General features: G+C 41.7%; 1 protein-coding gene across 1 annotated transcript in view; it reads right to left on the minus strand.

The window, feature by feature from the left end:
- Positions 1 to 1,345: 1,345 nt before the first annotated feature.
- The window catches only part of LOC124606509 (mucin-17-like), a 78,088-nt gene continuing 56,904 nt past the window's right edge, over positions 1,346 to 22,529 (minus strand). Inside the window, exons 6-7 of the mRNA XM_047138493.1 lie at positions 4,194 to 6,107; positions 1,346 to 1,768 (exon numbers count right to left, since the gene is read on the minus strand). Of these exons, the coding sequence (XP_046994449.1) occupies positions 1,346 to 1,768; positions 4,194 to 6,107 (2,337 nt within the window). The remainder of the gene's footprint in view (positions 1,769 to 4,193; positions 6,108 to 22,529) is intronic.

Below are 22,529 nucleotides of genomic sequence, written 5' to 3' on the forward strand. Positions count from 1 at the left end.
ATTTTTCTTTTGTTTCCTTTACTGCTTGCTCAATATACAGATTGAATAACATCGGGGAGAGGCTACAACCCCGTCTTACTCCCTTCCCAACAACTGCTTCCCTTTCATGTCCCTCGACTCTTATAACTGCCATCTGGTTTCTGTACAAATTGTAAATAGCCTTTCACTCCCTGTATTTTACCCCTGCCATCTTTAGAATTTGAAAGACAGTATTCCAGTCAACATTGTCAAAAGCTTTCTCTAAGTCTGCAAATGCTAGAAACGTAGGTTTGCCTTTCCTTAGTCTTTCTTCTAAGATAAGTCGTAAGGTCAGTATTGCCTCACGTGTTGCAGTATTTCTACGGAATCCAAACTGATCTTCCCCGAGGTCGGCTTCTACCAGTTTTTCCATTCGTCTGTAAAGAATTCGTGTTAGTATTTTGCAGCTGTGGCTTATTAAACTGATTGTTCGGTAATTTTCACATCTGTCAACACCTGCTTTCTTTGGGATTGGTGACGGTTACGGCCTTCAAAATGCAAGTGGAGTATTGAAAGTTGATTATCATCATTTATTTATTTCGTCCTATTTTTTATATTGGTATTTCAAACGTTTAGAGTTTAAGTTATCTGGATTTACTTACAAACTCCATTCACATTATATTGCTACACACCAATGGATGTATATGTACTTCTTCAGTTTTTCAAATTAATTGCTTTGTTGCTACCGTTAACAATGCGTTAATTTTTTTAAATATCTGCTTTTGCAGACTTGTTGAGCGTTGGTTTCGATTTATAATATATAACTTCTCTGTGCTGTCCCGGCCTTAAGGCTATTTCAAACAAATAGGGAGCACCTCCGTTTCTTTTGTCTTCGTCAACGTAAATTCAGAACAAAGTTTTTCATGCTTTCTGGTTCCATGTTCTTACTATCTACGTTCTTGTCCGCTTTTCAGTATTGTTGATTGGTTGTAGTTGATAATGATTTTCGTTTTACTGTTCACATGCCTTAATCAATAAATGATTGCAAACTTACATGGGCCAAAATTAGTCCATAAGGTGAGGAACATGTAACATTAAGCAAATCAAACTCCACTGAAAACTACATATTTATTCAGGTCAGTAATAACATAGAGTACAGGATAGAGTTAATCTCTGCTGACAGTTACTCATCGTTGTCTTCAGTGGTTTAGTGAAAGATATGTTATTTAAACAAACATGCAGATTTCTTGGAAACAGGTTAACAACTTCTCAACGTGCCCTGGTAGACACACTTGTTAAACAGTGACCGCAGTTACGACCTAGCAGCACGCAGCAGCCGGTGCACGTACAGGAACGCCAGCGAAGGCGATGGCGACTGGTCGGCTGTTCATTGGTGCAGCAGGCTGTTGACCACAGGAAGAACGGGCCAACCACTGAAGTTGATGGTGTTTGAAATCACACTCAGTGGCACAGTTACGGGATGGCTTAGTGTACGAACTGGGACGCCACCAAAGTTGATGGTGTTATGAGCAGCTGCCGCCTCTTGGACGTTGGCGGGGACGGGAACGCCACCAAAGTTGATGATCCGTGGATACTGGGTCGTTGATGGTGCAGCTGGTGGCGCCCACACGTGGACTGGAACACCACCGAAGGTGACAGTGTTTGGTGTCTGGCTCTGTGGAGCAGAAGAATAGGCGGTGCCTGCACACAGCTCCACCGATGCAGCCGATGGTCCGGCAACGGCAAGCGCTGGAGTGTCAGCAGCGAGGGCAACTGCTGCTGGATCCTCAGCCGCCAAGACTGCCCCGACCTGCGCCGATAACACAGTGAGTATTGTGGTACCTCAATAAATAACTGTTTCACAGTCACTCTCAATTTCGCTATTTACTTAGCTATAAAGAATTCCATTAATTTAAGGGAAGCAGTGAGGTATCAAAGAAATATTAATGGTGAACTTAATATCTATCTTGAGGACCATCAGCAGAGGAAATAAAGCCATTGTTCTACTTTGGAAGTAAAATACCACAAGACAGGTGAAGCAATAAGGATATAAGAAGCGCCCTAGTGCAGTGATAGAGATCTTAATTCGCTAACATCGAACATCAGTCCTAATTACTCTTGTTTTGCTCTTGTTTATGTGCTTCTGATAACCTCTTTCCAAAAAAGTGTCCGTTCCGTTTAACTACTCTCGGCCTCCTCCAGCAATATTACAATGTCATCGCCAGTCCGCAAAGTTTTTACGAGTATTTCTTCTCTCTGAACTTTCCTTCGAAATTTTTTCTTTGATTTCCTTCACTGGTTGCTCAGTACACAGAATGAATAACATCTGGAAGACACTTCCATTCTCTCTCACCCCCGTCTTAACTGGTACTTCCCTTTCACCCACATATACTACAGTCTACTTTTTGTAGAGGATGTTAATAACTTCTTACTCTCTGTATTTTACCCCTGTTACTTTCAAAATTTCAAAGATTATTGTTCAACACTGTCAAAAGTCTAAATCTACAAGCACTACAGACGAAAAGTATACCTTTCTTTTACCTATATTCCAAGGTAAGTCGTAAGGCCAACTTGTCTTTACGTTTACCTATATCTGTACTACAACTGAGCTGATCGTCCCCGAGATCAGCTACTCTCAGTTATTCGTGTCAGTATTTAACACATTTACTAAAGACAAGGACCTCATCCCAACCTTTAAGAGAAAAGTTGCTTTTGTGATTTTAACCATCTGCGAGCCTGTCCAGAGTGATTTTGTCAGGCATTCAACGGACATGGGTAGACCGACCACCACGACTCGCAGCCCTCATCTACATACATATCTAGTATACACGCTTCTTACCTAATGTCTTGTACCCACTTTCCACTATCGATCAACACCTCTTCGAATCCTATAAAGAACGTTTTAGACGTCGTGGCAACCTCTGATTTTTTCATTAGTTTTTTTATTCCATTCATAATTTGGAGTCGCAGTTAACTCGAAAGAGCGTTCGTAGATCCTCATAGCGTTTTTCAAAAATTAGTTATGACAAAAGGACTCTAGATCCTTTTACTCTTCAGTTTATTTCTCCTGCTCCGCTTTCTTTCGACTTCCTTATATTAACAAAAAACCGAGTGCATCTGAGCCTGGTTCCTTGACCAGAGTCACTGTCAACCGACAAAGAGGAAGCCTCTTAAGCCCTGTAGGCGCTAAGCCGGCTACAAATGGCTACTCTATTCCAAAAGTCTGTCTTTTACGACACGTCTGAATGAATGTTTTATGCCGCTGAGTATCTTCAAAGATGCCTCTTGCCTTGTCTTTTTCCAGCCTCTTAGGCGCAGTAAACTTCCCGTAATGTATTGTACTTTTTAAACCCCTCTTCAGTGCGATGTTTGCTTTTACCGAGAACTGTACTTCTACGTGAAAAATCTTAAAGACGAAAGTGATATTCACTACACGATCCTGAAACACTAGCACGCACGTCAACAACTTAAGCCTGATAGACATCTAGAAAACGTAACCATTTGAAACACTACTGGTGACGAAAGACAGAGCTGAATTTGGCTCCGAAAGTGGAATTATTCAAATCAGTAGGTTTTGAGAGAATCGGAATTGTGCAGTGTAGTTCGGGAAAAAGATTCCCAAAAATTAATAACGACTTTGGTGTCTGAAAGTTAATGAAAATTTTACTGTTCCTAATGTCAAATTGTGTGAAATATATGTCAGTGATTATGGAGTGCATTATTCTAGTACTGCAGGTGAAATTTTTGCTATTGTACTACATTTGCTACTAAATAGAGGAGGTTTGAAATGAATCCAGAAAAATGTTATTAGTTCTTATATATTAAAAATACACTAATGTCAAATTCCAGGATATGACAGAAAAAACTCTACTACCATACCATTACGAAAGTTTTCTGTGTGGGTTTCGGCTGCATCAGCATCTTATGCAACTAAGACGATCGTCAGAAAGTAATGGAAGATCTAATTTCTTGTTGATAAGAATACTACGATTACTGTTATGAGTGTACCACTTATTTATATACAGTATTGTGCCGAGGCCCTTCAACTTATTATCTGCCAGCGAGCCTTTACTATTAAAAATAACTTGAAACTGTTTTAGTAGTATGAAATCCTAGTGGCTACGGTACAAGAGAATATTTACAAGTGTGCAAACGTTGAGTTCTACCACATACAGACAATTATAAAAGATCATTAGCCAGTAATTTTTTTTTCAGACTTACAGCTAATACCTTACCTTACTTAATTCATCGAGTGACAGGTGTCGCAGAGTCGGAGTGAAGCTAGCTGGCCTGTCTGTGAGAACTGCCCCACCAGCATTGTCCATAACATTGCTAGAGTGAGCAATGCCGTCGGGGGAGAATATATCACCAGAAAGATCAGCAAGCGGGGTGCTTGTGGAAAGACCAAACATGGCCTTGTTAGAACTAGGTGGTGGGTACGTCATTGTAACGGGAAGGTTCACACTGTCACTGTCGTCTTGGTGACGGTTGAAAGGCCCGGAACAAAGCCAGTAACCGGCAGCATGGTGCAAACCAAGACCAGGAGTGGCAGATGCAGAAGGAACAAGGCTATTAATGAGATAGCGAGGATCACTGGCAGGGGAGAGGTCGTCTTGCGAGTCAGCGGAGTGACTCGATGGAAAGTTGCTGGCAGCAAGGTCACCAAATGAGGTGCTGTCAGGCGAATCAGCTTTGGGCTTGTTGGTAGGTTGAAAAGTAGCAGAGGTATCTACACGGGCAATATTGCCTAGACTTTTAGAAACGCTTTCTTGAGGGTTAACGGAAGAAGTGTCTCGCAAGTTACTTACAGGAGAATTCTGGAATGTGTTGCTGCCCGGTAAGTCATCGTTGGGCTTTTGAGCAGAATCGGATACGCCAGATGCTTCAAATTCTTGATCACTGTTTGCATTAGTAAGGGACGGAGATCTTTCAGAAGGAGTAAAAGAATTAGGTGAGGGCATTTTACCAGCAGAAGAGAGATTCTCCGAACTGTCATCCAACATGCTTTCCGAGGAACTGCAAGGTCTTTCGGTGGAAGGAAACGGCTTAGACGTCTCGGAGCTGTCAATATCCTGAAGAATAGCAGCATTCTTAGGAGCTGCAGATGTTTCAGATGGACTAATGGAGCCAGTTGAGGGCACGTTGCTACCAGAAGCGAGACCTACCATATAGTTGGTGTTCGACATGCTCTCTGGGGAACAGTCAGCTTTTTCGGCAGAAGGAGACGAGATGGAGGTTTCGGAGCTATCAATATCCTGGAGAGTAGCACCATTCTTAGGAACTAAAGATGTCTGAGACTCACTGATGGAGCCACCTGAGGGCACTTGGCCACCAGAAGCTAGCGCTGTCTTACGATTGGCGTTCAGTTTGCTTTCTGTGGAACTCTCAGGTGTTACGGCAGAAGGAGACGAGTTAGGCGTCTCGGAGCTGTCAATATCCTTAGAAGCTGACGACGTTTGAGACTGACTAACGGAGGCAGGTGAGGGCATCTTGCTACCAGAAATGAGACCTAGTTTACGGTTGGGGTTCAACTTGCTCTCTGGGGAACTGGCAGGTTTTTCGGGATAAGGAGACAGGTTGGACGTTTCGTAGCTATCAGTATCCTGAAGACGAATAACATTCTTAGATTTTGGCGACGTTCGAGACGGACTAATGGAGTCAGGTGGGAGCATTTTGCTAGCAGAGATAGGCTCCACCTTACTGTTGCCGTTCAACTTGATCTCTAATGAACTGTCATGTGTTTCACGGGAAGGAAACAGGTTGGACGTTTCGGAGCTGTCAATGTCCTGATGACTAGAGGGTTTCTTAGATTGTGGTGACATTTGAGACGGACTGATAGAGTCAGATGAGGGCGTTTTTCTATCTAAATTGGGACCTATGTTACTGTTAGGGTTCAGCTTGCTCTCTGGAGAACTGTTGGGTTTCTTAGCAGAAGAAGACAAACTTGGTGTTTCGGAACTGGCCGTTTTAGACTGGGCCGATTCACTGCTAACTGGTGCGGCGTCTCCTTTTTGCATGACTGCTCCAATTCTATCATTCAGGATGGCAGCACTGGTTGCCCCTGTCTTTGTCGAGCATGGTGATGGCGCAGCTTCCGACAAGACAGCAGGCCTGGCGTACGCAGCTGCAAGTACTGCACTCAGGAGAAACTGTAACAAAACGTGTCATGGTATTGTGTCAAGCATCTGGTGTACGAAATGAGACTGCAATGATTTTATCACGAACAGAAGCTAGTCGTAAATCACAAGTCACTTGACACGTCAGTAATGAAGTAAATACAACCCACGGACACTTCTAATGCGTGTCCACTTAACGCAACACACACACACACACACACACACACACACACACACACATGCCCACTAGTACATGATCGCACGCATGTACGCACACACGCACTGAATCTGAAACCATCGATAGAGGTACCAATATTTTCTTATTTTTTGGTGGCAGTACCTCTATCGATAAGTCATTGATATCTTTATTTTCTTACAGTGTTCGACTCATTAAGTATTTTTCTTTTGAATTTAGCTGCTTGTATTATGGTAACGAAACAGTTATTTCATATCTGATTTAAACAGCGTGGAAGTCTAATTTTAAGTTTTCATTTTAGCTCCGCAGCCAACGCCAGCTCTTATTTCAACAAAGACTGATACCGATAATCCTATTTCTATATTAACTCTATTCGATAAATGGCTGAAAACATAACGCTCTTTTTACAGTAGGCCAACATATTTAATTCATACCTCAAGCAGTACGACTTTATTATTATAAATGGTGTAGGTGCGTTTCTGAAGAAGTATTTTTAGTATGTGCAAGATCTATATAGCGCTTCTGGTATCACGTATTGCGGCGTCACTGTTATCCCCGACAACTACAACACTACCTGCTAGCTTCAGTACTTGGCCTTATCTTAGACATAATGTTTCCAAGGTTGTGAGGTCATAGTTCACGTCATCCATCATGCATTAATTTCTCAGCGCTGGTAGTACGACAGGTTTAGAGGTAAATGCTTAATGCTGCTTAATGTACTGTTACTTACTATTCTGCTAATGCCATACATCTTTCTCTAAGCACTTCACGTGCCTTTATTCTTTTGACTCACCAGTCTTCAGACTGGTATGATTATGCCTGCTAGGAATTCCTCTGCAGTGCAAACCTTTTCATCTCAGAGTAGCACTTATAACGTATGCCCTCAGTTATTTGTTATATGCACTATGACCTCTATTTTCATCTACATATTTTACCTTATATAATTTTTGTCCTCTACAGTTTTTACCTGCTACAACCCCCTCTCGCACCATGGATATTATTCCCTTACGTCGTAACACACGTCCTACCATTGTGTCCCGTCTTCTTGTCGGTGGTTTCCGAATGTTACTTTCTTCGCCGATACTGTGGGTAACCTCATTCATTACTTTATTAGCCCACCTGATTTTCAACTTTATTCTGTAGCACCTTATCTCAAATGCTTCGATCCTCTTCTGTTCCGGCTCTCCCACAATCCATGTTTCACTACCGTACAATGATGTGATCCAAAAGCACATTCTCAATAATTTCTCAAATTGAAGCGTATCTTTTTTATTACTAGACGTCTCTTGACCAGAAATGTCGTTTTTGTCTATGCTAACCAGTTTTTACGTCATTCGTGTTTCGTCTGTTATGGGCTATTTCGCTTCCAAGGTAGCAGAATTCCTGAACTTCGTTACCAGCACCTTTGATGACAAATTACTCCTTATTTCCAATTCTGCTGCTACTCATTAGTTTTGTGTTTTTACGGTTTACCCTCACTCCATATTCTGTAGTCATTGGGCAGTTCATTCTATTCAACAGATACTGCAATTACTCTTCACTTTCACATAGTATAACAATGTCATCACCCAATCTAATCATTTTCACGGTGGATTTAATCCCAGTCTTGAACCTCTCCTTTGTTTCAGTCATTGCTTCTTCCATGTACAACTGAACGCTGGGGGGGGGGGGGGGGGGGGGTGATATAATGCATTTCTGTCTTATCCCCATCTTAATGCGAGCACTTGGGTCTTCGTCTTTCAGACTTATTGTTCTCTCCTTGCTCTACATGTATACATTCAAGTTTCTTATTCTATCACGTCATCAGACAATTCCTGTCCCTCACATATGCCTTCAATGTACACTTTCCCCCTATCCACCCTCTACGTTTAACATTATAATTCACGGTACACTCTTAGAGTTACCGCTCTTGCTTCTAATTCCACCGAAGTTTGTGCTGGGTCAGGACATCCAGCGATCAGCTCTTGTTCGATTTTTTCACATTTCTCCTACACCCATTTCGCCTCAGTTTCCCTGCGTTTCCTGTTTATTTCATTTCTGAGTGATTAATATTGCTTTATTCCTGACTTCTCCTGAACATTTTAATACTTCCTTATTTCGCCTATCAAATGAAGTATTCCTTCTGTTACTTTTTAATACCTGTGTTTCTCTTTGCAACTTCTTTGAAAGCTATTTTTAGAGACATTTCTTCCTTTTTAACTGAACTGCCTGCTATAATATTCCATATCAAATTATCCACATCCTTACCAAATTCAAACACATCTGTTCCTTCCTCGGTATTTCTGTATCTCATCCTACCAAGCCGATAATTCTGTACGGTTCTCTTAAACTTCTACTCTTCATCGTTAGTAATTTTTGATATGAGTCTACGTCTGCTCCTGGTTACGTCTTACAACCCAATATCTGAGTTCGGAATTTCTGTCTCATCATGATGTCCTCCATCTGAAATCTTCCAGTGTCTCCGTGCCTTTTCCATGTAAACCTCCTCCTCTTCTGATTCTTGAATAAGGTACTCGTTATTATACCTAAAATTTAATGCAGGACTCAATTAGTCTTCCTCTTGTCTCATTCCTACTACCAACTACCAAACCCATATTCTCCAGTAATCCTTTCTTTTACTCCTTGCATTACAATCGTATTCCGGTCCCTCATGATTATTAGATTTTCATCTCTCTGTATGTAATGAATTACGTGCTCAGTATCCTCATATACTCTATCTCTTCGTCTTCTGCTGACGACGTTGGGAAATATAACGTAACTAGTATAAATTTCTTTATTTCTGTCTATGATCGCATAATGTTAAGTTCTCAGATTATCGGTTTCGCTTAGCAATGACCATCTTCAGGTCTGCAGCAAAACATGAGAAAAACGCAAATACAACTAATGGATTGTCTACAGTTTAAAACAACAAAATAGATCATTATGAAAAGTATTGCTGAGACATATGCGAAAATTTGAGCTTTAAATGTGACGAGGCATACCTGTTTTGAAAACACTTCCTACTATAATGGAGCCATAGTGGCATCATCAAAAGATAAACACATATTCAGCTCAGCATCGTCATACATAAATGAAATAACGTATTTACGAAGAGTCAAACACCCTGTCCCGGGGCAGAGAAAATCCCTAACCCGGTCGGGAATCGAACCCGAGACCCCGTGATCCAGAGGCAGCAACACTAGCCCCTAGACCACAAGCTGCGGCCAGGATCACTCTCGTCCTTGTGAAAATAGTACTCATATTAAACTACTTCTTTTCGTGCTGTGCTTTAATCAGAGAAATTATTCCCTGTACGGACATAGTATTCTCTTTCATGTAGTATTGTCAAAGAAAGATTTGTATTGAAAATTGTCGCCTAAGATATGCCTGTGTCTATAAGTTGATTTCACCATTGACATAGCAACCTTAAACAGTCGTCATCCAGATCATCTGGCTTCAATTATTATTACGTAGAATGTACAAAAGATTTCGTAAATGACGCTAGCCGCGGTTTTGGACATGAAAGAAGTTCCATCTAGGCGAACGGGAGTGTTATATGGGGTACTTCGAATAATCTCGTCGAAAACATTACGCTGAAACCTAATCTTCTTACCTCCATTAACTGAAAGCCCAATGAATGTTCCGTACTATGAGATCGTCAGATTTTACAAGTATGTGTTTTCAGTGCTAAACGTGTAAGAGACCAGGTGCTGCAAACTCTCTCAGGTACTCACCAGAGTCCTCATGTCTGCTCGAGACTGAACCAGGCACTGTGCTCATTCTGCCCAGTCTGAGGGCTTAAGTAGCCGGACCCAGCACCATATCGCTTGTCGATTTCCAACGTCTCATGCGTGATCCGCGCTGTGGGGTGCAGGAATGTCAAACACCAGTTGATAAGCAACGCTATCCAACCCTCGTATCACATCGCTAAGGATGTAGACCTAACACTGATAAGCGTCTACCACCAGTTCACACGAGCACCCACTCTTTCATTCGGGTACATTGAGAGAGGGCGCATATTTCCTCTATTCTTGAAACTGAACCCTTCTTCTTTGTCCTTTCGATTACCTACCGTACGCGAAGGTATCATATCTGGAGCTGGTGCATTTTCCATTCTACATTGCCCCTCACTGACATTGAATCTTTACGTGATAAATTATGAATTACTGCATCGTCTGATCTCTATTTATTTGTCATAACTCCTTTCCATTGCACTAAACTACAAATCCCTCACAGCTTGTAGAGTATTTGACAATTTCGTACCACAACTCCACTTACATAGCCTGAGATGTAAGAGTGTGAAGAGCACAAGGTCCACTTTTTCCATTAGCACTGCCACAAAACATGAACGATAATAATATTCAGACTAACGAACAGATTCCAACTCCTCTCATTTCTTCATTACCGAAGGAGATTAAAAACAGCAGTTCTGAGAAAAATGTTTAGGGAATATCGTTACAAAAGCATTGCTTCAGCTCAGCACACAGTTAGATGAAACAATGTACTTACCGCAACTGTAAAACTTTTAAACACATATAAGAAGGTCTCCTTTTCTCAGATTAAGAGAATAATCCAGGAACGGGAAACGCACACCTCAGGTGTTCACTCCGTGTTCTGAAGAGTAGGATTTAAGAATAACATGAGAAAGTTCGGGTAGGTTGGCAACATACAACGTCGTAATGGGTTTCGAAAAAGACGGTCATGTGAAACCCAGCTCGCGCTATTCGTCCACGAGACTCAGAGGGCCGTAGACAGGGGTTCACAGGTAGATGCCGAGTTTCTTGACTTCCGCAAGGCGTTCGATACAGTTCCCCACAGTCGTTTAATGAACAAAGTAAGAGCATATGGACTATCAGACAAATTGTGGGATTAGATGGAAGAGATCCTAGATAACAGAGCGCAGCATGTCATTCTCAATGGAGAGAAGTCTTCCGAAGTAAGAGTGATTTCAGGGGTGCCGCAGGGGAGTGTCATAGGACCGTTGCTATTCACAATATACATAAATGACCTGGTGGATGACATCGGAAGTTCACTGAGGCTTTTTGCAGATGATGCTGGTTGTAACAACGGAAAATTGTACTGAAATGCAGGAGGATCTGCAGCGAATTGACACATGGTGCAGGGAATGGCAATTGAATCTCAATGTAGACAAGTGTAATGTGCTGCGAATACATAGAAAGATAGATCCCTTATCATTTAGCTACAAAATAGCAGGTCAGCAACTGGAAGCAGTTAATTCCATGGATTATCTGGGAGTACGCATTAGGAGTGATTTAAAATGGAATGATCATATAAAGTTGATCGTCGGTAAAGCAGATGCCAGACTGAGATTCATTGGAAGAATCCTAAGGAAATGCAATCCGAAAACAAAGGAAGTAGGGTAGAGTACGTTTGTTCGCCCACTGCTTGAATACTGCTCAGCAGTGTGGGATCCGTACCAGATAGGGTTGATAGAAGAGATAGAGAAGATCCAACGGAGAACAGCGCGCTTCGTTACAGGATCATTTAGTAATCGTGAAAGCGTTACGGAGATGATAGATAAACTCCAGTGGAAGACTCTGCAGGGGAGACGCTCAGTAGCTCGGTACGGGCTTTTGTTAAACTTTCGAGAACATACCTTCACCGAAGAGTCAAGCAGTATATTGTTCCCTCCTACGTATATCTCGCGAAGAGACCATGAGGATAAAATCAGAGAGATTCGAGCCCACACAGAAGCATACCGACAATCCTTCTTTCCACGGACAATACGAGACTGGAATAGAAGGGCGAACCGATAGAGGTACTCAGGGTACCATCCGCCACACACCGTCAGGTGGCTTGCGGAGTATGGACGTAGATGTTGATGTAGATGTACGTACTTGTGAATTTAATTTTCCTTCCGTCACACGTAGTAACGAAGTAACTGATTTAGCAAATTACTCGTTCTGTGTGAATTACATTTCTGAACCATATATGCAAGCTATACAGAGTACGTAAATCGTGCGGAATATATTGGCTCATATTAAGGTCGTAACTGTAACAACATTTATGAATAAAGATTGCAGTAGTTCAGCAAGAACCCAGCTCTAAACATTCAACTAGAAGAAAATGTTCCTGCAATTTATTTCCTCAAATAATGTATATGAAAGTACGGGCTGGAGGAAGGGGCTCGTATTCACAGTTTAACACACCCAAACAGAGCATATTAATTTCTATCATAGAAAGAAGCCGCGCGAGGTAGCGCATTGCCAGGGTTCGCGCGGCTCCCCCCGTCGGAGGTTCGAGTCCTGCCTCGGGCATGGGTGTGTGTGTTGTTAGTTTAAGTCAGGACAGATGACCTCAGCAGTTTGGTCCCATTGTAACTTACCACCATAGAACGAAGTACTAGAGTCACGAGGCCGATTAAAATACAAATTAATATAACATGACCATATTTGGGTCTAAATTGTAGACTTTACCTGAATTATTTCCCACCTTTCTTCAACAATGCCTTAGCAAGAAAGAGAGCTAATAGTCGCACCTTAACTGTCCTTTTACTCATGTCTCCTACGTAAAGGACATATTGCAAAACTTTTGAATTAGTCCAGTGAAACTGTCAGAAAAAAAGCCTGTACCTTGCAAAAGGTGGGGTAGAAGATTTTATTTTTTTAACTCGTTCATATTGTTGGAAAGGGTAGAAAACCAAGTTTTACCAACAAAATTTCTCTTGGGAAACTTTCTGCAGTCAAAAAACTTCGAAAATTTCCGACTTTTTTCGTTTTTTTTCAAAATCTCAGTTTCATTTGCTCCTATCGCTTTGACATCTATTTTCTTTTTTAAAGAGCACAAAATTCTCTACAAATTTGATTGTTACCATTTTTTTCTACTCCCAGTATCAAAGGCGCTACAGCGCGTCAAAAAATACCAATTTTTCAAATTTCGAGCAAAGTGGCAAATTATCTAATTTTTGAACACTGTTATTTCAGTTTCTATTTTTGTAGTATAAACATATTACTCATCATGTTATTCATTGGAATTTGTGAAGAAATTGAGTCGTCTTGCGAAGTGAGCGCAGTAACATCAGAACAGCATGTAGATGCAAGAAGTTGTCGCATCGAACGAGATGGCATAGACTTGCGTAAGCTGCTTGATTGCTTTTCAGTGCGCCCTCCCTTCCCTGAAAGTGATTTTATAATGGCTATCAGCAGTGGTGTTGTCGGAACGGAGGATGTTAATTGTCATATGTGTCACGAAGAGGGGGAAAAAGGCATGAAAAGAATAGTTGGTGACAATTTCCACGATGTAAAGTTCCGTAGAAAAGATAAAGTTGTGACTCTCCTTTCTGCGCTCAATTCTGTAAAAGCTGGGAGCAGTAAAATAACTCCTGTTGATCCTTTAACTCTTTTCCAAAGGATTTGTTTAATGAAACAAAGTGAAGAAGAGTTAAAAGCCTTTCTGAAGTATGAACTTGCTCCTTACCCAATGTCCCTATTCTCAGAAAAAGGCATGCGAAAAGGAACAAAATCTTCATTCTACAATGCCTTCGTTCCAAGGGAAGATGTGAAGTCAGGTGGACCGAGTAGATTTTTTGTCATTGATGGAGGGTACCTTATCCACAAAGTGACTTGAAACGTTTGCTTCAAGTCAATAGCCCAAAGCTATGTTTCTTACCTGCAACGTCATTGAGGATCTCAAATTGCTACTGTATTTGATGGGTACCCATGTGAGGGAGACAAATGTAGCACAAAGAGTGCTGAGAGGATTCGTAGGTCCAAAAAGCATTCTTCGGTTGACGTTGTGGTTGAATCAGAGATGGTGAACCAAGTCCCTCAGGACAAGTTCTTCTACAACGAACGAAACAATATGCGTTTGATCACACTTCTTAAAAAGGAATTTCTGGAGTGTAGCATTGAAGTGCACCAGGTACAAGAAGATGCTGACGTTATGATTGTAACATCTGCCATTTCAAGAACCAAAGATTTTGGAAGTGTTGTCATTATAGGAGAAGATGTTGGCCTGCTTGTGCTCATGACCGGTTTGGGGCAAGGCATTGAAAACTTATTTTTCTTAAAACCAGGAAGAGGAAATGCAGAAGACAAGTGGTTTTCCACAACATCTTACATGTTTGACAGTGAATATATTCTGTTCACTCACGCATTTAGCGGATGTGATACAACATCCGCTTTGTGTGGTCAAGGAAAAATAAAGTGCTGCAGTATTGTTGCACGTTCAATAAACCACATACTACCCGTGAAGAAATAACACCAGCAAGAGAACAGGTTACCATCGCAGGTCCTGAATCCGTAACTCAAGGTGACACTGAGGAACCTGGCCCATCAAAACGTTGGAAGTGATGCTCACATCTGTCACAAGTGCGCTAAAGTGCGATATTACAAGTGTTACACACCCAGAACTGTCAAAATGTTTTAGTAACTGACAGTGCATTTTAATTGTAATAAAGCTACTTATTTTTAATGTCAACTGTGTGGCTTTTATACACAAGAGTAATTGCCTACCTAATTAGGTTGTCAATTGCAGCTAATAATAGTTCAGTTTCCTGAGGCAATTTCTTTTGAGTGCGTGTGTGTGTGTGTGTGTGTGTGTGTGTGTGTGTGTGTGTGTGTGTGTGTCTATGTCTCTTAATGATGTATTTTTATATTTATAGTTTTACAAATACCAGGGCTGAGGTGGCCCATAGTGAACTTCAGGTAGTGACGTAAGAATCACAATAGTTGGGTGCCCGGCAATCCTCATGTTGCATACAGAAAAATAGAATATCTGAAAGTGAGGTGGTAAATTCCAACATATAACATGATTTATAATGTATTTATACTACACAAACAGAAACTGAAAAAATAGTGTTCAAAAATAAGGTATCTTGCCACTATGCTCAAAATTTGAAAAAAATGGTATTTTTCAAGGCGCTGTAGCGCCTTAGATATGGGAGTAGAAAAAAATTGCAGCAATCAAATTTGTAGAGAATTTTGTACTCTTTAAAAAAGAAAATAGACGTCAAAGCGATAGGGGCAAATGAAACTGAGATATTTTGAAAAAACTGAAAAAAGCCTTAAATTTTCCAAGTTTTTTGACTGCAGAAAGTTTTCCCAAGCGAAATTTTGTTGCCAAAACTCGGTTTTCTAATCTTTCCAACCATATGAACGAGTTGATAAAATAAACTCTTCTAACCCGCCTTTTGCAAGGTTTATCTGCTATTTGACTGGACTAAATAGTTGAGACTGTGAATTCAAAAAGTAATTTCACCTAGAGCAGGAAGCGAACACAATAAATATGATCATTTCGAGATGTCTAGATTTGTGGTGTAAGAGTTTCAGAAAGAAATGAAGTGCGTCATCCCAGATGAGGATGAAATAATTTTATGTTTATGATGTAGACAAGAAAAACGGCCCATTTTGCAAATGAATGTTTATGTAGTTTCCAACCAAACATGTCTGACTTAGTCATACTAGACATCATTAGGAATGACGACATAACAACCAAACTGTCATCAGCAAGGAGAATGTTTGTTGCCAAAGAATCTACGACGTACAAAAAGGTTCAAAGGTTCAAATGGCTACAACCACTACGGGACTTAACATCTGAGGTCATCAGTCCCCTAGACTTAGAACTACTTAAACCTAACTAACCAAAGGACATCACACACATCCATGCCCGAGGCAGGATCCGAACCTGCTACCATAGCAGCAGCACGGTTCCGGACTGAAGTGCCTAGAACCGTTCGGTCACAGCGGCCGGCCGTACAAAAAGTCGCCTTTTGAATTTGATTATTGTACTGTCACTCTTTCTACTTCCCAGCAGTATTTTTTAGTGTAAAACCATGTGCACATAAATTCTGCGTGCTGTGGCGGATCTCCACATATATACACTAAAAAAAAATATTCTGATGAATAATTCTCATGTCACGCTAAAGTGTTTTGTGCAAGGAACATTAACATTTGGAACAAATAGAAATTATTTTTTCAGAAATAAAGATAATGATATAGAACCTTCTTTATTTTATCTGTGTTGGTCAACGAAAAAGACGAAAGACATTGCATCATGTTACTCACTCTCTTGTCTTCGATTCTTGTCTGGATGATAAACGCCATTGTACGCTCGATATAATTGTGTGAAAGTTCTGTAAAACTATTCAGAATATAAACAATATTTACATGTAATAACATTTGCTTTTAGTACAGCTCGCATCTCTCATATGACTGAATCAATATTTTGTGTAAATTTGTTGTTTTAGCGTATGCTCTGGATGGAGCACCATTTATCTTGCAGCATAGGTCGGCCATTACGCCGGAGAAACAATTATTATATCATTTATTAAATGTAAATGTAAATGCAGGAGAGTTCTCTGTTTTTCTCATTCAATATTCTAAAGTCAGTAAAATTAAATTAAAGCTTCAATCATTAATGTTTTTGTTGCACTGAGTCTGGTAAATTTTCGATTTGTCGCTTAACGCCAGATGGCGAGAATCTCCTTAACTTTGCCTTGCTAACGAAAAATAATTAAAACAGTTGATTACCTTTCATGTAAACAGAAATATCTCAGGTATTAATAGTCGTTTTAAAATTGATACATAATTAAACGAGTTGCCATCAGGCCCCCTGAGAACTAATTTTTATTACAACATTCCGTTGTGGAAATTGTTAAAAGCATCTCGGATTGAAGCACGCTTTATATTTCGAACTTCTGCAAAACTTTGCCAATCTTCGAGATTTGCGTTCTTTTAAGTTTGGCATGCTTTTTTCGCTGCTTCCGCAACAGAGATCTTACCCGTTTTGTGTACCATGGAGGATCATTACCATCACTTATTAATTTGTGTGGTAGGTATGTCCCAATTGCCGTCGATACTATCTCTCTGAAATCATTCCACATCTTTTCTAAGCTTACGTGATCAGATCTGAAGGAGTGGTGACTGCCTCATAAAAAGGCGTTAAGAGCATTTTTATCAGCTATTTTAAATAGATGTACTTAGAGTTTCGTTTTGATGGTTTTGGGTGTTACGGTATTCAGCCTAGCAGCAACTGCCTTGTGGTCGCTAATCACTGTATTCTTCATGATACTCTCTATTTGTCCAGAATTATTTCTTGCTAAGAGGTCAAGTATGCTTTAGCAACCATTTACGCTTCAAGTAGGCTCATGAACTAATGGTTCAAAACATTTTCCTGAGAAAGATTTCAGTAGAATTTCGAAAGACGTTTAATGCCTGCCTCCGGCTTTAAACGTATATTTTTTCCAGCATATCGAGGGTATATTGAAGTCGCCATCGACTACAATTGTATGAGTGGGGTACCCATTTGAAATGAGACTCTAGTTTTCTTTTAACTGTTCAGCAGCTATATCTTCTGAGTCGGGGGTCAGTAAAACATCCAATTAATAGTTTAGTGCGATTGTCAAATATAACCTCTACCCACACTATTTCGCAGGAACTATGTACTTCAATTTCACTACAAGGCAAACTATTTCTGACAGTAATAATGCTCCACCACCGTATCTAGTCTATCCTTTCTGGACACTGTTTGATCGTTTGAAAAAGTTTCGGCTGAAGTTATTTCCGGATTTAGCGAGCTTCCTATACATATAACTATTTGAGCTTCAGTGCTTTCTATTAGGGCTTGGAGCTCTGGTTCTTTCCCAACACATTTACGACAATTTACAACTACAATAGCGATCGTTTCTACAACTACCTTACTGTGTTTTACTTGCCCTGCCGTAAAGACGTTTCACCAAACTGCGACGCCGTCGATCAGTATCCAGTGTCATCACGATGTAATTTTGGATTCATAAAAGCTGAATGTGTGAATTAAAGACATTTCAACTACTTGTTTAGTGGAGCTGATTATTAATGTCAGAAGTCAGTGTAAGGTTAAGGGGAAACTACAGCAGTAGTACGCTAAACACATCCATGCTTGCACGTCCCACGTCGAGGCTTAATCGTTCGTTGGTGATGGAAACTGATTATTACATTCTAACAAACAAATTATCACTACTGGATGAATGTACTTCGACAAGGAATTCCATTTATCTGCCCGTGCTAAGCAACTTATTTATTAGAACTTATAAAAATTTCACAGCGTAAAATATGTCCTGAACTGTGATTCTTGAGTTTCTCCCGGCGTATTTGATAATCAAAATATGCACGGGTGTACTGCCGGTCTACAGTGTCCAACGGGCACGATATTTCGGCGATCATACATGTCGCCATCATCAGGTGAACTGACGGACTAAGCTCCTGTGAACGTGCCGGCACGGAGATCCGTACACTATGGCTGCTCCGGGGGAACTGGGTTCGGTCGCGGCGGCGGCCGATTTAAATACCCTCCGCCCGCGGCGCGCTCTCCCCGCCGTCCGCGCCCCGCGCCACGGTCGCGCGGTGGAACAGATTGCGACGACGTCTGATATGACGTCGGTGTGATTGCTCTGTCCGCCGTGGTCGTCACAACTATACATTTGCTCGATTTACTCTTGATTAACCCAATCGCCGGTTCCCAAGCCTTGCTAAGATTATAGCCATAGTCACAGTTTATGAGGTCGTCATTGGTGCGAATTTCGATGGCCTCTCTAACAACGCTGTCCCAGTATCTCGACGTCTGTACCAGACGCCTTGATAGCTTCACGTTGGGTGAGTCAGATATCATGGTGGGTTTTGACGTCGTTTCCTCGTTCACGAGGGTACCCCGGCGAGAGTCACTAGAATTGATTAGTCAGAAGTTTGACGAGAGGACTATTGAACTTTTTAGGCATGTCTTGACTTCTGCCTGTTCCCTCCCTATGTATTTTGCTCTAACAGAGCTTGTGTCTGTTACCGATACAATTTAGCGATCTGTTCCACATTTTCCCATCGAATCACTCTCAATATCGTGAATTACCGATCTTCTTTCCTGCTTGGTAATTACCATCCCAACCACACTATTATTTACCCGAGACCCAACTCTACTGTTTCAGTCCTCCAGAACAAATAGTTCCTGATGTGGAGAACATGCTTCATTCGGACAGTGAAAATATTCCTCTTTTCTAGCAACGGCGGAATCGTCACATGGAGCGTATGTTGCTATTATATCCACATAACTACAAAACAATTCAATCAGCAACTTCAACAGCTTCTCATCTACCTCTTCCTAATTCTTATTCTCAATTTCCATGTGTTCTTTACGAAAGTAGACATCCCTTTGCCCGTTTTGTCAGCACCCGTATTTTTTAACATTTCCACTGCCTCTGACTTTCGTCTTCGTCTCCGACAAAACTGAAATATCTACTTGCTGTTTCTGAATTTCTGCTACCACCTCTCAGAATGTATTGATGTACCCCTGAATGTTTCACTTCCAATTCTATAAGTCTTTTTACAGCAATTTTCGTTCTCTGCGAGATTCAACGGTTTCCTTCGTTCTGGGATTGTTGTTGTTGTCTTCAGTCCTGAGACTGGTTTGATGCAGCTCTCCATGCCATACAATAAAGCTGCATGCCCTCGGGAAAAATTACGGCTGTAGTTTCCCCTTGCTTTCAGCCATTCGCAGTACCAAAACAGCAAGGCCGGTGTGGTTAGTGTTACAAGGCCAGATCAGTCAATCATCCCGACTGTTGCCCCTGCAACTACTGAAAAGGCTGCTGCCCCTCTTCAGGAACCACATGTTTGTCTGGCCTCTCAGCAGATACCCCTCCGTTGTGGTTGCACCTACGGTACGGCCATTTATATCGCTGAGGCACGCAAGCCTCCCCACCAACGGCAAGGTCCATGGTTCATGGGGGTAGGCGTTCTGGGATACGTAGAAATAATTCCTTTGCCTGTATACAGAACCATTCTGTAGCAGAACTCCAACCTGGAGAACCAGGGAGCTTTTTCTTCTGGTAAACATTATTGCTAGAGAGACTGCCTTCATTGCAGCGCGGGCCTTTGTGACCGAGCGGTTCTAGGCGCTTCAGACTGGAACCGCGCGACCGCTACGGTCACAGATTCGAATCCTGCCTCGGGCAAGGATGTGTGTGATGTCCTTAGGTTAGTTAGGTTTACGTAGTTCTAAGTTCCGATAACCTCAGATGTTATGTCCCATAGTGCTCAGAGCCATTTGAACCATTTCACTCCAACTGTGAGAGCCCTCTTACCATCGCTCCTATACTAGCCCTACGAGCAGGACTGAATCATCCACCAGCTCCGCCGTTACAATGGTCTGCACCTCAGCCTCCAGTGCCGTAGAAGCCAGGGATGCTCGTCGGGTACTATCACCCAGGCCAGATGAACCATGGTTTGTAATGAGATGTTACTCCTACCCCTCTTCTCTTTCAGCCAGGCTTGAGGTAAGCTACGACAGAGTTGCTGTTTTTCTTTGTAAGTATTTATTAAGAACTATCGTTAATTTCACAGATCAACGTTCTTGATATGGTAAAGTCAGTTCTTCTGACTTCTCATTTGACGCTTCCTCATTTTATTTCCGGTATCTGATTGTTATTGTATAGTGCCTCAGGGAAGTGTGGTAGGTCCGCTGTTGTTTTCTATGTACATAAACGATCTTTTGGATAGGGTGGATAGCAATGTGCGGCTGTTTGCTGATGATGCTGTGGTGTACGGTAAAGTGTCGTCGTTGAGTGACTGTAGGAGGATACAAAATGACTTGGACAGGATTTGTGATTGGTATAAAGAAAGGCAGCTAACTCTATAGACTCTATAGATAAATGTAAATTAATGCGGATGAATAGGAAAAAGAACCCAGCAATGTTTGAATAATCCACTAATAGTGTAGCGCTTGACACAGTCACGTCGATTAAATATTTGGGCGTAACATTGCAGAGCGGTATGAAGTGGGACAAGCATGTAATGGCAGTTGTGGGGAAGGCGGATAGTCGTCTTCGGTTCATTGGTAGAATTTTGGGAAGGTGTGGTTCATCTGTAAAGGAGACCGCTTATAAAACACTAATACAACCTATTCTTGAGTACTGATCCAGCATTTGGGATCCCTATCAGGTCGGATTGAGGGAGAACATAGAAACAATTCAGAGGCGGGCTGCTAGATTTGTTACTGGTAGGTTTGGTCATCACGCGAGTTTTACGGAAATGCTTCAGGAACTCGGGTGGAAGTCTCTGGAGGAAAGGAGGCGTTCTTTTCGCGAATCGCTACTGAGGAAATTTAGAGAACCAGCATTTAAGGCTGACTGCAGTACAATTTTACTGCCGCCAACTTACATTTCGCGGAAATACCACAAAGATAAGATAAGAGAGATTAGGGCTCGTACAGACGCATACAGGCAGTCATTTTTCTCTCGTTCTGTTTGGGAGTGGAACAGAGGAGAAGATGCTAGTTGTGGTACGAGGTACCCTCCGCCACGCACCGTATGGTGGATTGCGGAGTATGTATGTAGATGTAGTTAAAAACTTTATGTAACTAATTAAACCAGATGAGTCTGCCATTTAGGCACAAATCTGAAAAAAAAGTTTAAGTAGCGGTCAAACATATACAGAGTTAACATGTATAAAAGCGACAAACTGCAGGAACGGATTCCTGACTGAAAACGGAGGAAAAAGATCCTATGAACACGTGTCCAGAAATGAACGGTGTGCGTCCAGGAACGAGGAACAGAGCTATATCGAATCCACATCTCAACGGATGTTCAAAGTGGCCTCCATGGTATGCAATGTACGCGTTCAATTGCTGCACTGTTTCGCACGTTTCGATCTCTCTCCGAATAGCGTCACAGGCCTCGATTACACGCTGTTGAAGGGCCTGCAGATCAGGAAATGGTTCACCATACACAGCGCTTTTCAGATGCCCCAGAGGTAAAAATTCAGAGGGTTTTAAGTCCGGCGATCCAGCAGGACAGCCTCCGCATCTTATCCAACGTCTTGCATAGATATTGCTGAGATGTGGGTGTACTGTAATGCGCAAGTGGGGTGATGCTCCGTCATGCAGAAACCACATAACATGTCGTACTGCCAAAGACACATTCTCAAGCAGTCCAGGCAGACTATTCCGCAGATTTTTCCTCAGTCGCGGCGTTGTGGAATAAGAACTGGTCAAAGTATGTGATAGACAATAATCTCTGCCCACACATTGATGCTGAACCGATGCTGAAGAGACATCTCAACCATTCCCCGAGGACTGTCTGTAGCCCAAAGTTGACGATTATTCCGACTGGTGATGGCAGTTATGGCATAGGGTTACTTTGTCGGTAAAGAGAACTGATGACAGAAAGGCCGGCCGCTGTGGCCGAGCGGTTCTAGGCGCTTCAGTCCGGAACCACGTAACGGCTACGGTCGCAGGTTAGAATCCTGCCTCGGGCATGGATGTGTATGATGTCCTTGGGTTAGTTAGGTTTAAGTAGT

The sequence above is a fragment of the Schistocerca americana genome, chromosome 3, assembly GCF_021461395.2.
Source record: "Schistocerca americana isolate TAMUIC-IGC-003095 chromosome 3, iqSchAmer2.1, whole genome shotgun sequence".
NCBI lineage: Eukaryota > Metazoa > Arthropoda > Insecta > Orthoptera > Acrididae > Schistocerca > Schistocerca americana.